The sequence below is a fragment of the Nicotiana tabacum genome, chromosome 20, assembly GCF_000715075.1.
Source record: "Nicotiana tabacum cultivar K326 chromosome 20, ASM71507v2, whole genome shotgun sequence".
Taxonomy (NCBI): domain Eukaryota; kingdom Viridiplantae; phylum Streptophyta; class Magnoliopsida; order Solanales; family Solanaceae; genus Nicotiana; species Nicotiana tabacum.
Genome location: NC_134099.1, coordinates 164,044,861 through 164,060,952, shown reverse-complemented (window position 1 = coordinate 164,060,952; position 16,092 = coordinate 164,044,861). Strand labels below are relative to the sequence as shown.

General features: G+C 35.6%; 1 protein-coding gene and 1 non-coding gene across 2 annotated transcripts; both read left to right on the top strand.

The window, feature by feature from the left end:
* The first annotated feature begins 500 nt into the window (after positions 1-500).
* Positions 501-6,251, top strand: LOC107825776 (eukaryotic translation initiation factor 2 subunit gamma-like). Its single transcript, XM_016652688.2, has 9 exons — positions 501-618; positions 2,219-2,371; positions 2,512-2,573; positions 3,224-3,336; positions 3,416-3,518; positions 4,688-4,915; positions 5,001-5,219; positions 5,428-5,688; positions 5,773-6,251. Exons 2-9 carry the CDS (start codon positions 2,266-2,268, stop codon positions 6,073-6,075), a joined length of 1,395 nt encoding a protein of 464 aa, XP_016508174.1. The 5' UTR covers positions 501-618; positions 2,219-2,265; the 3' UTR covers positions 6,076-6,251.
* A 1,378-nt stretch (positions 6,252-7,629) lies between these two features.
* LOC107825777 (uncharacterized) lies at positions 7,630-9,690 on the top strand. Its single transcript, XR_012703876.1, has 2 exons — positions 7,630-7,767; positions 9,080-9,690. It is a non-coding gene; the product is annotated as an uncharacterized LOC107825777 (transcript).
* Positions 9,691-16,092: the final 6,402 nt, after the last annotated feature.

The window sequence follows — 16,092 nt, the reverse complement described above, 5'->3', positions numbered from 1 at the left end:
TGGCAAGCATGGCCTAGGTCCACATGTTTGCTTCCAAGTCATCGAGGGGGCTCACAGGTGTGCCTATTACCATCCACGTAGGCATGGTCTTCCACGCGGTCACCATCCAAGTCTCCATGCTCCTCCAAGATCTCCACCCTCAAAACATTGTATACCTTCAAGGGTCTTCGACAATTGTCTTCCAATGCTTCCAAGATATCCCGATGCTTGGTGAAGAGGTGAAAATCCCTTAGTTCCTTGGCTTGAGATCTTGTGAATGACCTAAATGCCATTGGTGTTCCTTGAGGTGTATCATTTTAGTTCCTTGGCTTGAGATCTTGTGAATGACCTAGATGCCATTGGTGTCCTTTAGGAGTATCAAAAATTGTAGCCCAAACCTACTAATTACGGGCTGGGCTGTGCTGGCATAACGGGTCAAGCCCATATTGACGGTTCTATACAGGAGTAAAACAACAAAACTAGAAAATAAGGGGTTTCGTGTAATTAATATATAGTAATGGGTCTATAACGTAAATATCATCTTCTTCATCCCTAAGCTAAATTCACACTACTTTCTCTCTCTTTCGGCCTTTGGAAGCTCCAGTACACTTCTCACGCTGCCGTATTCACTTCCCTCCGGTGAGTCTCCCCCTCCGCCGTCTCCGGCGGTGGCATCACCTCCACCATGTTTACATCTGTATCTATTTCTCATTTCTTATTATAAGAAAAAACCTTCAAAAAATTATTTTTTTAATGTTTTTTTTAGTTTGTGAGTTTTTTTTAAATAAAATTCTATCTGAATATATTTGCTTATCTATATTTAGTTTTGCTCTTATTTCTACTATGAATCGTGACAAGTCTAATTCTATTGGAGCTAAAATATCTGGTGAGGTGAGATTTAGGAATTAGGGTTTTAGGACTGGTATTTTACTAAAAGTATGTGAATTTTAAGCTCTTGAAATCCGTTATGTTGATTTATTGAAGCATGTGGTTATACTTTTATCTGATTGTGAGTCAGCTTTGTTTTTGGCTTGTAATTTGTGAAGTAACTGCAGCTGAAATTGCCTTGTTTAATGATTTTCGAAATTGAAGACAATCTAATGGATGACTAGTCAACTATGCGTTAATCCTATTCCATTTTATCCGTAGCATTTTATCGGCCAATGTAATGGATTTTTGTTTATCGGCTATATTAATCCTTTATACTTTCTTTCCTTTTATCTGGGATCTGATTCATTCTCATACTAAAAACTTATCTATATGGCAAATTACGGATTATCTAAAGTTAGGGGTTATCTAAATTTTGCACTTATCCCTACACGAATATACAATAGATGACTTATGAAAAAAGAAGAAGAAGAAGATGTAGTAGGAGGAGGAAGAAAAAAAGGATGAAGCATCATCCAAATTGTTTGCTTTGTTATTATAATTAATTTTGTTTACATCATAAAAGAAATTATTTTGTATTCCTAAAGAAAAAATTTACACATTACTGTATGCAAACACTTTTTTTAAAAAAAATAAAATAAAATAGTAGTGGTGTCCAGTCCAGTTCCTAGACTATTCCATCGGATACCTGCTACCTCCCGCTAGTACAGGTACCAAGTAACTCTACCTACCAATGCTTAGGCAAATGAGAAGAAATCATCTAGTGTTTGTTGCCTCCGCTTGGACTTGATCCTAAGACCTCATGGTTCTCCGCCCATTTGATTGACCACAAGGCTAGACTCTTGGGTGCTTCTGATAATCTTCTTTTGGAATCTTTTTGCTAGACTTTGCAAATTGTAATACTGGCTTCTATGTATCAGTTGAGCATGAACTTTATGGAAGCTGTATTTGTTTTTTTAAATTCAACTGCATACTGTAAATTGAAGATGATAGGAAAGCTAGAATCTGTTGATGAGTCTCTCTCTTGCTGGGGTAGTTCACGGTGGAGTTTGTTTACTGGTTAGCAAGGTTCTACAATTTCTATGCTCCAGAATGAGAACCTATCAGATGATAGATCACCTCAAATTGTAAATGAAGAGAACAGTTCTTTCGAGTAAAAATAAGATCGCAAGAATAAAAAAGGACAAGTAATAACAATGAGGTACCTGATAGTTCTCCATCTGATGAAACAACTTTTAGTGATTAAACTACTATGTGTGTAAAACTCCATGCCTTGGGTTTGTTCGTATGTTGCCGATTGTCTGTCGCTAGTCACTGTTGCATGATTTCTTTGTTTTGTTTCCAATTCCAGACTTGAAATTACTGACATCTGAAGAAGTATCAAAGAGCAGCTAAAAAATGTCTAAAAAAGGGCTGATGGAGCAGGACCTGAGCAAGTTGGATGTAACAAAGCTGCATCCACTTTCACCAGAGGTTATTTCTCGTCAGGCTACAATAAATATTGGTAAACTAATCACTATTGAACACTTGAACCCTCTTTGCGGACGTATTTCTGTATTGGACTCTTATTAGGTTTTTATGGTTTCTTTGAGAAACACTTCTACACATTTCTAGCATCAGCCTGAATTAAGTTTCATTCCTCAGGTACAATTGGCCATGTGGCTCATGGAAAGTCAACGGTTGTAAAAGCTATATCTGGAGTGCAGGTAGGCTTTTGTTTTGCAATCTGGACCTTCACTTAAGTATGTCTTCTTTCTTATCAGTTTCACTTTAGTTATAAATCAAGCAATATGTTGATCTTTCTTATCAAAATATACCAAGATGTTGATCTTTGTAACTGTAAATACATGTCCTTATATTACTTTTGAATTTATGGATAGACCATTTTGAGATGTTTTAAATGCCTAGGCCCAGTTTACTACTATTTGTAGCTTGCACATTTTTACTTAAGTATTTCAAGGTTGGTAAAAAAAACTAAGTTTTCAAGGTTTGTCCTCTTTTTTGGGTTGAGATGGAATATAGTTAATCTAGTATGGTGACAAAGAATTCTGCGCAGCCTATATTATGGCATGAGGTTGAACCTCATGATTATGGGAAAGTTATCTGGAATAATCAGCTTTTGAGTTCATTGATAATGTATGTGTTTGTGGCTCGTTCTCAATTGATTGCCTTGATAAGTTGACCATCAAGACAGTTTTGTCTGATTATGTGGACCTATTTTGATCTCACTGCATTTGTCATGAAGAACTCATGCTATGAAAATTTTAAAAGTTAAGCACATAACTGATTGGGGCAACCTCGGAGTCTATTGTCCTCTAGAAGGAAACTAATTATCTGCCTTGCCATATTTACGCAGACTGTTCGTTTTAAAAATGAGCTAGAAAGAAACATCACAATTAAGCTTGGATATGCTAATGCTAAGATATATAAATGTGAAGAAGATCGCTGCCCTAGACCCATGTGCTACAAGTAAGTACTTGAAATTGAGATGGAACTGATTCTTGTGCTCATTTGGTTGCTTTTGTGTTGTAACAATATCCTTTTTCAGGGCATACGGAAGTGGAAAAGAAGACAGTCCAATGTGTGATGTCCCTGGTTTCGAGAACTGTAGGATGAAATTGCTGAGACATGTATCGTTTGTTGATTGTCCTGTAAGTTTCTCACCTACCATTTATGGTATATATTACAGCCATTTTTACTTCAGTATTGGGTCGCTAGAGAGGATGATATGTGTGTCTGATCTCATGCGGATATGATTATTCCAATGAAAATCTTAAGCTGCATAATTTAGGTAATACACCAAAATGAAGGTATCAAAATATCTTTAAATGGACCACTACTGTTTTATTTTCTGAAGTTCTCCATGTTCTGTCACATCTTTAGCATTCATGCTACTTGCAGTTCCGAGTAGCCCTGTCTTGGATTTAACGAAAGACTAGGAAATTTTGTTTCCCTTAGTTTCTGGCTCTTAATTTCCTCTTGGGCTTTAATCTAGTGGTAAGAGCTTAGCGCGTGATGTGTGGCTTAGGGGAACATCACGGGTTCGAGCCCTGCCACAGACAAAAGCCTGATATTTAAATGGAGAAGGGTAGAGGGGCTGACCCATTCTTGACCGAGTTCCTAACCATGTGCCACTGGTACTTGAGGGCTTCTCAGATATAAAAAAATTGCCTATACGAAAGGAGAAAGTTTCTGGCTCCTATTTAGTCTTTGTCTTCAGAACTGGAATGCCTTTTCTAGGAATGAGCAGGTTCAGTTATGTTGGTCTTTATCTAAAGAATAGTTGGTGAATCTCATATCTGCATTTATTACCTCCCTGAGAATCTGCAAATGTTTTTTTATGATCTCAGTTTTTTTTGGATGTATAAGCCTGTGAGCATGCAGTAGAGCTTTTTACCTCATTCGTTTATGTGGAGAGATTCTTTCTTAGGCAGATTACTTTCATGTTATTGTATTCGTAGGTACTTTCAATACTAAGTGAAACTACTTTGTTTTCGTAACTTCCATCACTTTTGGAAATATGGAACCGTTACAATTTTACAAAATAGACTCCAAAACCCGACTTGTCTATTGTCTGATCTGTAGGATTCTTTTTAATCCTTTACCTTTGTGGAAACTTAAAAAGATAGTATTTACATTATCCACTTATGTTCTTTTGCCAGTCTCTGCACTATTCTTTTGCAATCTATCAATCTGTAAACACTTCCCTTACATCTAGTCTTCTGCCAATTACCTAGGTTCTACTCTGATTTATGCCTGTCAAATTAAGACATTTAATTTCCTGATATAGAATGCTTTTGTATTGTGAAATTTTCTGCAGGGTCATGATATTCTCATGGCTACGATGCTTAATGGAGCTGCAATTATGGATGGAGCTTTACTTCTAATTGCTGCAAATGAGAGCTGTCCCCAACCTCAGACTTCTGAACATTTAGCTGCTGTTGAAATTATGCGCCTCCAGCACATAATAATTCTCCAAAATAAGGTTGATCTAGTTCAGGAAAATGTTGCCATTAATCAGCACGAGGCAATTCAGAAGTTTATTCAGGTTAGTGTAATTGGTTTACCTCTTCACTGTTTCTGTGCTTGATCTTAAGGCTGTTTCACTAGACCTTACTTCAAACCTTGTTCAGGGAACTGTTGCTGATGGTGCCCCAGTTGTACCAATCTCTGCGCAACTGAAGTACAACATTGATGTTGTGGCTGAATATATTGTGAAGAAAATTCCCATTCCTGAAAGGAATTTCATTTCACCACCAAATATGATAGTCATCCGATCATTTGATGTTAACAAACCTGGTTTTGAAGTTGATGATATCAGAGGTGGTGTTGCTGGTGGCAGTATACTGAAGGTATGTTCTTATATTCCATAAAGCAAACAAATGCTACAGGCACACCTTCTCTTCTTTTGCGGTTCATGTTAATTGACCAAGGGCACAAATTACTAACCCAATAGATGTTCTTTTGTTTCTACCCGATGCTTATGCTAACCTTCATATAGAGATGAAAATTTGATTGGAAGATGGATTGTCAAATGAGAAAGTAAACTTTTTTCTGCAGGGTGTCCTAAAGGTAAATCAACTCATTGAGGTTCGTCCTGGTATTGTTGTCAAGGATGAGAGTGGCAACATTAAGTGTACCCCAATATATTCAAGAATAGTGTCATTGTTTGCTGAGCAAAATGAACTACAATTTGCTGTGCCCGGAGGCCTCATTGGAGTTGGAACAACTATGGATCCAACACTGACTCGTGCTGACCGATTAGTGGGGCAGGTTCTTGGAGAGGTTGGATCACTTCCTGAAGTGTTTGTTGAGCTGGAGGTAATTTCACTTAGATAACACTTCTTAGAACAGAAAGAGCATGACTTCTATTCTTCTTCCAAATGACATCACTTTGTAATGCAGGTAAATTTCTTTTTGCTCCGCCGTCTTCTGGGAGTGAGAACAAAGGACTCAGAAAGGCAGGGTAAAGTCTCGAAGTTGGCTAAGGGAGAAATCCTCATGTTAAACATAGGGTCTATGTCAACCGGCGCTCGTGTTGTCGCTGTCAAGAATGTATTTGCAAAACTGCAATTGACATCACCAGTGTGTACCAGCAAAGGTGAGAAAATTGCTCTTAGCCGGAGAATCGAGAAGCACTGGCGTCTTATTGGTTGGGGCCAAATCCAAGCTGGTATTACTCTTGATGTTCCACCTTGCCCCGTCTGAGTACGCAACCAAATTACTACCGAGTGACAGGAAAAAACTAGTGAAACAACTCGATTTTGGGATTTAGATGTGGGAAGGCAGACAGTTGCTAGGAACTATTTTTGTCCGGCGTAGGAAAAAAGATTATTTGAAATTTCGGATACTCTATAATCTGCAATATTTCACTTTCTTATTTGTGACTTCTTTTTCTCTTTTTCTTCTCTCCCCCCCCCCCCCTCTTGTTCTAGTGGGTTGTACCTTGTAATTCATTAGTTATTAAGGTGGATATTCTTTTGAGTTCGTCGAAAAAATTAAGCTTGCGGCACATGTTTGAACCATTACTACAATTATCTTTGGGAATTTCTATTGCTATTCTTCATTCAAAATGTTTAAACTACGAGAGATGACGTACTTTATTTATATATTTATCTTATATTTGTTGCATATCTTCCTCATGTGCGATATAATTTTTTTTTTTTTTGGAAACATGTAGATATTTATATATTTATCTTATATTTGTAATTGTAGCATATCTTCCTCACGTGCGATATAATTTTTTTTTGTTGGACGAAACATGTAGAAATATTTTGTTAACGAGTGATGGTATGACTTGAACTTATAATTTTATCTGCTTTACTATTATATGAGTATTAAATTGTGTGATCACCTTATTTAAAAAATTTAAAGTATTATAATAGGACATTTATTTATTGTATGCTTTCAACAACTTTTATACATCATATGCGGGGTACACGTTAGTAGGATTTAGGGGGCGCAAGGGGTTCACCTGAACCTCCTTCACCTAAGGTAAAATCTGTTTTTTACCTTTATATATTAAGTTCTGAACCCCCTTAACACAATCCAAAAGTGTAGTTTAGTGGTCAAGGGGGCTCAAAATTACATAAGGTCATAAGTTCAATTCTCACTAGCTACAATTTTTTTTTTGAACCCCCTTCGTGAAAATCCTGCCTCCGCCACTGGGCACAAGTACGTCGTGATTACAAGAAAGGCCAAAGGCGGTAACCTTTCAATACATTAATAGCACGAGCCAAGTTAAAAAAATAGTAGCGTTTGCAAGGTTATTGAAAAATAGTCACTATTTTGCTGCAACATGGATCGGTCCAGCATAATATTGGAGATCGGCGCACCTGTATATGAATTTCCAGCATATTATGCTGGAACTCCAACACGTGGAAAGTTCCAGCATAATATACTGGAGATTGGAGCACTATGTGTATGAACTTTCAACATATTATACTAGATCAATATATTATACTGGAACTCCAATATATTATGGAGCCAAGATTTAACTATAATTTCACGTTCTTTTCAAATTACCAAAACGCTCTTCTTTTTTTGGCTTTTCTTACACGTCTTCCTCTAGGAAGTTTCTTCATATTATTCTATTACCATATTAGGAATTAAAGTATAATGCTTCTATAGAATATTGCAACGTGGATGGTTCTTGTTCAAGGATGACCAAGTGGACTCAATCATAAAATTGCCCTACACGGCTTCACCAATATTTCCACTTTTTGACTATTCATTTCTTATATAAAGCAACTTTTGGCTTGTGTTTCTCTAAAACTCGAAATATTTCACCAATACTTTTATTAGTATTAACAAGTTTTGAAATTTACTTTTAATCAAAATGGCTGGAAATATGACAGGAATACTCTCCAAAACTAGGCTTTCCTTTTGTCTCATTACCAGGTGAGTTCGATCTTCGAGTACTTATTCATATTTTCTCTATTCCAATTTACGTAGCTCTTTTCGCTTTTCAAGATTCAAATTATATGAACTTTGCTCAATATTAAGATATATTTTTAATCGTATTGATATGTGAAGAATTATAGCTTATAGTACTTTTCGTATAATTTTTGAACGTTTATATTTTAATTTTACAATATGGAGTTCATCTAATCCAATTTAGCTACAAAGATAAGTAAAATTGATTCTCAAGAAGCCACATAAGTGTCACATAAATTGGGAGTATCACACTATTATTTTAGAGATATATGAATTTTCAACTCTATATGATAATTTTTCACACTATCAAGTCACTTGAAAGTTAATTATATGTAAATTTCTATGATTGCTAACACCTAAAGATAGTAAATAACTTATCACAACCAGTAAAAGTGTAATGTTATCGAGAGGCGAATTCAGGATTTAAACTTTATGAGTTCAATCTTTAAGACTTTTAACATTGAACTCATTGTATTTTTAAAGCTATGAATTCGTCTTTACTATTTGTTGCAATTATAGTGAATTCTTACAAATTACACATAAATTTATGCTATGCGTCGAAAGTACCTGGTACCAGGGGCGGATTTAGGGGGGCGAACCCCCTTCGCCGAAAAAATACACTGTATATATAAGGCAAAATCTGTTTTTTACCTCTATATATTAAGTTTTGAACCCCCTTAACGCAATCAAAAAGTATAGTTTAGTGGTCAAGGGGGTTCAAAATCTACATAAGGTTATGAGTTCAATTCCCACAAGATACAATTTTTTTTGAACCCCCTTCGTGAAGATCCGACCTCCGCCACTGCCTGGTACTGATATGTTGCATTCGCCTATAATGTCAGTATATATAAGTTTAATTCTATATTTATGTTGGGGCAAAATTTAGAATTTTAAATCTGCAATATCTAATGCTACCAGAGACAGAGCTATAATTTGAACCTTATGGGTTCGGGATTATAATCCTTTTAAGTTACTAGGTTCTAAATTAATAATTTATACATATTCATTGGATTTCTCAATACAAATACAGGGTTTGAACAAAATCCACTAGGTTCGGCCGAACCGGCAACTAATACTATGGCTCCGCCCTTGAATGCTACTTTAACAGCCTCTTGCAGAAATGCAGGGTAAGGTTGTGTACGATAGACTCTTGTGGTGCGGCCCTTCTCCGGATCCCACGTATAACGGGAGCTTAGTGTATCGGATTATCCTTATATATCTAATGCTGCTTTGAAATTAGTAAAAATATATTGTTGAGAAATCTTGTTTTTTGTAGGAGAGGGTATGGTGCAGCAGTATCACAAGCAGAAACAGAGTCTACAAAAAGGACTTTAAAGAGTAAAGGAAAACAAGAGGAAGAGAGGGCAACTTCAGAGTCATCATCATGGGTACCAGACCCGGTCACTGGATATTACAAGCCTTCGGGTCAGACTAATGGGCCTTCGGGTCAGATTAGTGGGCCTACAGGCCCAAAACAAGAAGAGTAAACAATGGATGATACAACAATCCAAAAGAAAATTATTGCTTATTAATAATAATGAAAGAAGAAAGTGGTTGGCAATGGCCCTTTTGTCTAATAGTATTGATTATGTGTTTATATCAAATCCAAATATTTATATATATGTTTAGTATGTAAAAGATGGAAGGTGAGCCTTGGAGTAACGGTCAATTTATCTCCGTGTAATCTATAAGTTACGGGTTTGAGCGGTGGAATCAGCCACTGATGCTCGCATTAGGGTAGGCTGCCTACATCACACCCCATTAGGATGTTGCCCTTTTCCGGACCCTGCATGAACGCGAAATGCTTTGTGCACCGAGCTGCTCTCGTTAGTATGTAAAGATTGATAATTGTCACTTAGTCACCTTCAGATGCGTTTGGTTTTGTTATGTTTTGTTTTTGCCATTTTATTTTTAATTGGTGAATCGGATTTGATTTTCAGACAATTGTTTTAAGTTTGTCATTGAGAGAATTTGTCTTGATTATATTCTTTTTGGAAAAAAAAATCATCTGTATTTTCTTTATTTTTTCTTTTTAATTCACTTATGTGATAAATATGTTATAAGTGACTATCTTTTCTATCTGAATTATTAGAAAGCTACTTTTCAGTTTGATGTTAAAAATCTCAAAAATAAATATAAGTAATTAGTAACTTATTAAGACCTTTCAAAAAGTTAATACAAGTTGGCTAACATGAATTACTCAAGTTCATCGTTTACACAACACTGGTATTAACTAATCACAATTACAAATTTTAAAATATCCAGCCACATTCTAGATCATTGGTAACATATAAGGTAATTATGTCATTAATAAGGTAATCACATAAAACATATTTGTATTGGGAAAAAACTGAGTCTGAATATTGAAGATGACGTGTCATGACACGTGGACTGATCAAAAGGTCAAAACGCAATAAATAGCCAAGAGGCACGGGCGACAACAGATAGAGGGAAAAGAAAGCAACATAGGTGTGGACCGTTACTAAAATCGGTACGAGTCTCGTACCTATTCGAGTCGTTTAAAGATCAAAGATCAGAACAAGTTGAAGACACGAATCTGATGACGTAAAAGAGTCTAAATACAACATTAAATATCAAATACGTTAGAGAATCTGAATTAAATAGAAATGATTGTGTAACGCTTCTTTTAAATATCATTTATTGCTCATAATTGCCTCATTAAGATAAAGACATTATATCTTCTCCTAGAATCAACTATAAAAGGGGAAAGACTCAACATCTGTAAGGACACGAAATACTATTGAGATCTTACTGAAATACAAAACTATTTACTGCTTTACCATCATTCTCAAAAATATTTTATTTTCGTCTCCTGATTATCAGTAACCCGAATTTCTTTCTAGCTTTGACCAAAGACTCAGATTTTTGGTTAAACAAATTGGTTCCGTTACCGGGAATCTGATAATCTTTTCTTTTAAGCTACATCTTGTCCATTGTTATCACCATGTCAAACAACAACACCAACAATAACAATGAAAACACTTTGGGAAACCCTGAAAATCAAATCCATCAAAATCAAGGAGATTTACATAACATTGAAGTGGTTCCCTCCCCTCAAAATTCACCACGTCAATCTCGTGAAGGCACTCCTGAATCTCGTGCTGATCAACAAGAACAATCTGAACACTTTGAAGGTGGTACAAATGAAACTTTACAAAAGCTAAGTGATGCACAGGTCGGCAAAGCTCTTCAGGCTCTAGTTAGTCGATTGCCTGCTGCACCACCCACACCAACTCCTAATAATAATACATTGGAGAATCTCCGTTCTGGTCTTGTTAATTCTGGAAATGGAGGAACCACCAGTGAACCACAGGAAGGGGAACCAGGTAATTCAAATAATTACTATTTGCAAAATTTAGTACTAACCTTGCAGAAACAGATTAAGGAACAAAATGAACGTATTGAGCAAATCCCTGGAGTTCCGCCTGTAATAAAAGGAGTTGACATGGACAAATACTCACAACAACCTTGGAAGCCAAGTGCTACTGCCCTTCCAATTCCGAAAAAGTTCAAAATGCCTGACATCCCGAAATATGATGGTACTACAGACCCACGTGACCACGTGACTGCATTTACAACAGGTGTAAAAGGCAACGACTTGACCAAACAAGAAATTGAATCAGTACTGGTCAAGAAATTTGGAGAAACACTCACCAAGGGTGCATTAACCTGGTATTCTCTTTTATCTGAAAATTCTATAAATTCTTTTGCTGAGCTTGCAGATTCTTTTATTAAAGCACATTCGGGAGCACAAAAGGTTGAGAAAAGAATGGAAGATATTTCAAAATCAAACAAGGAGATTCAGAGTTGCTCAAAGACTTTGTTGATAGATTCCAGCGTGAAAGAATGACTCTACCCCGTGTGCCTAACAACTGGGCTGCAATAACTTTTGCAAGTAATTTAAATGATAAAAGTTACGGGTTTGAGCTGTGGAATCAGCCACTGATGCTCGCATCAGGGTAGGCTGCCTACATCACACCCTATTAGGATGTTGCCCTTTCCCGGACCTTGCATGAACGCGAAATGCTTTGTGCACCGGGTTGTCCTCGTTAGTATGTAAAGATTGATGATTGTCACTTAGTCACTTTCAGATGCGTTTGGTTTTGTTATGTTTTGTTTTTGCCATTTTATTTTTAATTGATGAATCGGATTTGATTTTCAGACAATTGTTTTAAGTTTGTCATTTAGAGAATTTGTCTTGATTATATTCTTTTTGGAAAAAAAATTCATCTGTATTTTCTTTATTTTTTCTTTTTAATTCACTTATGTGATAAATATGTTATAAGTGACTATCTTTTCTATCTGAATTATTAGAAAGCTACTTTTTAGTTTGATGTTAAAAATCTCAAAAATAAATATAAGTAATTAGTAACTTATTATTAAGACCTCAAAAAGTTAATACAAGTTGGCTAACATGAATTACTCAAGTTCATCGTTTACACAACATTGGTATTAACTAATCACAATTACAAATATAACTATATAAATTTAAAAATATCCAGCCACATTCTAGATTATTGGTAACATATAAGGTAATTATGTCATTAATAAGGTAATCACATATAACATATTATGGTCATTAGTAACCTGGTAAGCAGTGGCGGATCAAGGATTTTAAAGTCGTGGGTGCTCACTGATAAAAATTCTGAAAAAAGAGGAAAAAATAGTTAAATTATGGGTGCTTACTCAATATTTATAAATATTTTTATAATTACCTATACAAATTTACTAAATTTTGTCAAAGATAATGGGTGCTTGAGCACCCAAAAACAGTATGTAGATCCGCCACTGTTGGTAAGTAAATACATTATTATAGGTTAAGCCAGAGGCAAATTCAAGATTTAAACTTTATGGATTCAACTTTTAAAGTTTTACTATTGAACCCATTATATTTTAAAAGTTATGGATTTATATCTACTATTTTTGTAATTTTAATAAATTTTTACACATAAAATTTTACTTCGCTTCGAAACTTATGGGTTCAGTTGAACCCGTCCCTAACTAACTATACATCCGCCCCGGGTTAAGCTATACCGATATTAAATACACTATTGCTATTGTCAGCTTATATAACTCAAAGTACTTTTTTGAGCAAATCTTTAATCCAAATGGTTGATAACCCTTAATTTTGGAGGTAAATGGTTTTATGGTCAGGGGCGGAGCTATAGGGTCCGAGTGGGTTCGGCCGAACCCAGTAACTTTGGTTCGAATTCTGTATTTGTCTTAAAAAATTTATTAAATATATATAAATTATTAATTTATAGAACCTAATAGCTTAAAACGACTAGAACTCCGAACTCATAAACTTAAAATTCTAGTTTCGTCTATTTTTATGGTATTAATGACTTAGCAAACGGACATAATGATTTTGTTGCTCATTTATGCAGCAAATTTCATGCATGACAATTGACAGTATATGACTCATGCAAGAAAGACAGAAAAATCTGACACAAGAAAATTCAGGACATACACAAATCAAGTAGGGAAAAAAAGGGTAAAAGTTACTCTCATGAATTTCCTTCGCAATAGACAAAATTGTAACAGACATTTGCAGCCTCACGTGAGTTATCGGCAAAATTCGAGGCGGATTCATAATTTAAATTCTATGAGTTCAACTTTTAAGATTTTAAAATTGAATCTATTATATTTTTAAAGTTATGAGTTCATATATACTATTTTTACAATTTTAACCAATTTTTACATATAAAATTTTACTCCTCATCAAAAATTATGAATTTAATTAAACCGGTCAGTATATACTAGGGCAAACGAGGTAAAGTATAAGGTCATGATAAATGGTTGCTTTTAGCTTTTGTCCACTTTAATTAATATATAAGCAAATGATAAATATGAAGTTGACATAACAAGCAGGCAGAAAGTTGGACCTTTACCCCTACCATTTTAGTTTTTTACCCGGTGCTTCCAAAAATCATGTGCACGAAAAAGGTATATATATATATTATAAATATGAAGACCTAAGCTAAAGCTTAAAAGACCGAAATAACCTTATAAAGTTGAATGACTATAATACCCTTTAACATATTATTATTTCAAATATAATTTTGTACTAATATGTAAATATACATAATAAGAAAATTAATTAAAAAATATATTTAATTGAAATAAAGACAAAGTTGGCAACCCTTTGATCTTCATCATTAAAAAGTAACCTCCTATTAAATGTTAAATAATTCTCCACTTACATGAATGTGTACATAATTGGAGGTAAAAGTAATGGATTCAGTTGAACCAACAAGAGCACTCGTACTAGTTGATTTAAATTCCTTAATATCTAACATTAAGGACATATAACAATTCTAATTTTGTCTACATAATTCATCTTATAGTAAGTTCGTTTATGTATGGAGGTTATATATATATATAAAGTAATGGAGTCAGTTGAACCAACATAACTCGTCTTATATTAAGTTCGTTTATGTATGGAGGTTATATATATATAAAATAATGGATTCAGTTGAACCAACAGAACTCGTCTTATATTTAGTTCATTTATGTATGGAGGCTCTGTTAAAGTTTTCAAGGTCATGCGTACGAATTTGAGATTATATCCACTTTTTCGTGTATATTACTACATACTGGTTTGTAGAATTTTTTTGACGGACTTTGATTGACTTGAAATTTCGTAGGTCCATAGAAAATGGCCTAGTGACCAATACTCATTTCTTTGCCACAAATTTAGGGTTCATTTTATGGCGTTCCGGAGTCATACAATACATATTTATGATTATATTAATTTTTTCGTGTGTACATGTAGGAGGCGTAGGATATAACACATAAAAATCTGAAAATTGGGCGAAATTTCAGTTTTATGGTTCTAAAATGCTAAAAAACGAGTAACGGTCATGGCGAGGTTGTGACTATTATTTTTTAGGTCATTTTTTATGGGCTGGCAAAATTATAGACCATCGGTGTCCAAGCACCTGGGCCCATACAGAAGGCATGGGCTATAACACAGGAAAGATTGAGACTTGGACGAAATTCCATTTTCATGACCCTAAAATGCCAAAAAACGAGTAACGATCATGGCGAGGCGGAAATTATTGTTCCTTAGGTCGTTTTTGATTGGCTGGTAAAATATTAGGAGGTTCGCCTCCGGGGTGCCCTGGTCCATACAAGAGGCATGCGCTATAGTATACGAAAATATGGGAATTGGGCGAAATTCCAATTTTATGGCCCTAAAACACCAAAAAACGAGTAACGATCATGGTGAGGCAGTGCTTATTGTTCCTTAGGTTATTTTTGATGGGCCAAAATTTTTTTTGGCGATCCGGGTACGGGCGCCTTGGCCCACGCAGGAGGCCTAGGCTATAACACATGAAAATCTGGGAATGAGACAGAATTCTAATTTTATGGACCTAAAATGCCAAAAAATGAGTAACGGTCATGGTGAGGCGGTGACTATTGTTCCTTAGGTCATTTTTGATGGTCCGAAATTTTTTTAGGTAATCCATCTCGGGCCCATGTAGTAGGCATAGACTATAGCATACGAAAATCTAGGAATAGGGCGACATTCCAGTTTTAAGGCCTAATACGCAAAAAAATGAGTAACAGTCATGGCGAAGCAGTGACTATTGTTCCTTAGGTCATTTTTGAAGGGATGAAATTTTTTTATGAGATCCGGGTCCGGACGCCCGAGCCTATGCAGGAGGCCGTGAGCAGAATTGCTATTTTAAGGCCCTAAAATGCCAAAAAACGAGTGACGGACATGGTGAGGTGGTAACTATTGTTCCTTAGGTCATTTTTTTTATAAAATCTTTTTAGGCGGTCCGGGTCGGGGCACCTGTGCTCATGCAGGAGGCGAGGCTATATCATACGGAAATTTGGGGATCGAGTGACATTCTAGTTTTATGGTCCTAAAATGCCAAAAAATGAGTAATGGTCATGGCGAGGCAGTGACTATTCTTCCTTAGGTAGTTTTTTCTAGAAAATATTTTAGGCGGTCCGAGTCCAGTAACTGTCATGGCGAGGCGGTAACTATTGTTCCTTAGATCATTTTTTCAAGGCTAAAAAATTTGAGGCAATTCGAGTCAGGGCGCCTGAGTTTATGTAGGAGGCAGGGTCTATAACATACAAAAAATTGGGAATCAGACAGAATTATAGTTTTATGGCCCTAAAACGCAAAAACAAATAACTGTGTGACGAGGCAGTGACTATTGTTCCTTAGGCCAATTTTGATGGATCAGAAAAAATTTAGGCGATCTGGGTCCGGGCGCCCGTGCCCATGCATGAGGCATGAACTATAACACA

Bases quoted from the DNA above. Each gene is read 5' to 3' on its own strand.
- LOC107825776 (XM_016652688.2), top strand. From the start codon at position 2,266: ATGTCTAAAAAAGGGCTGATGGAGCAGGACCTGAGCAAGTTGGATGTA. The intron at 3,337-3,415 runs GTAAGTACTTGA...ATCCTTTTTCAG, and splicing joins CCTAGACCCATGTGCTACAA to GGCATACGGAAGTGGAAAAG. The intron at 5,220-5,427 runs GTATGTTCTTAT...TTTTTTCTGCAG, and splicing joins CTGGTGGCAGTATACTGAAG to GGTGTCCTAAAGGTAAATCA.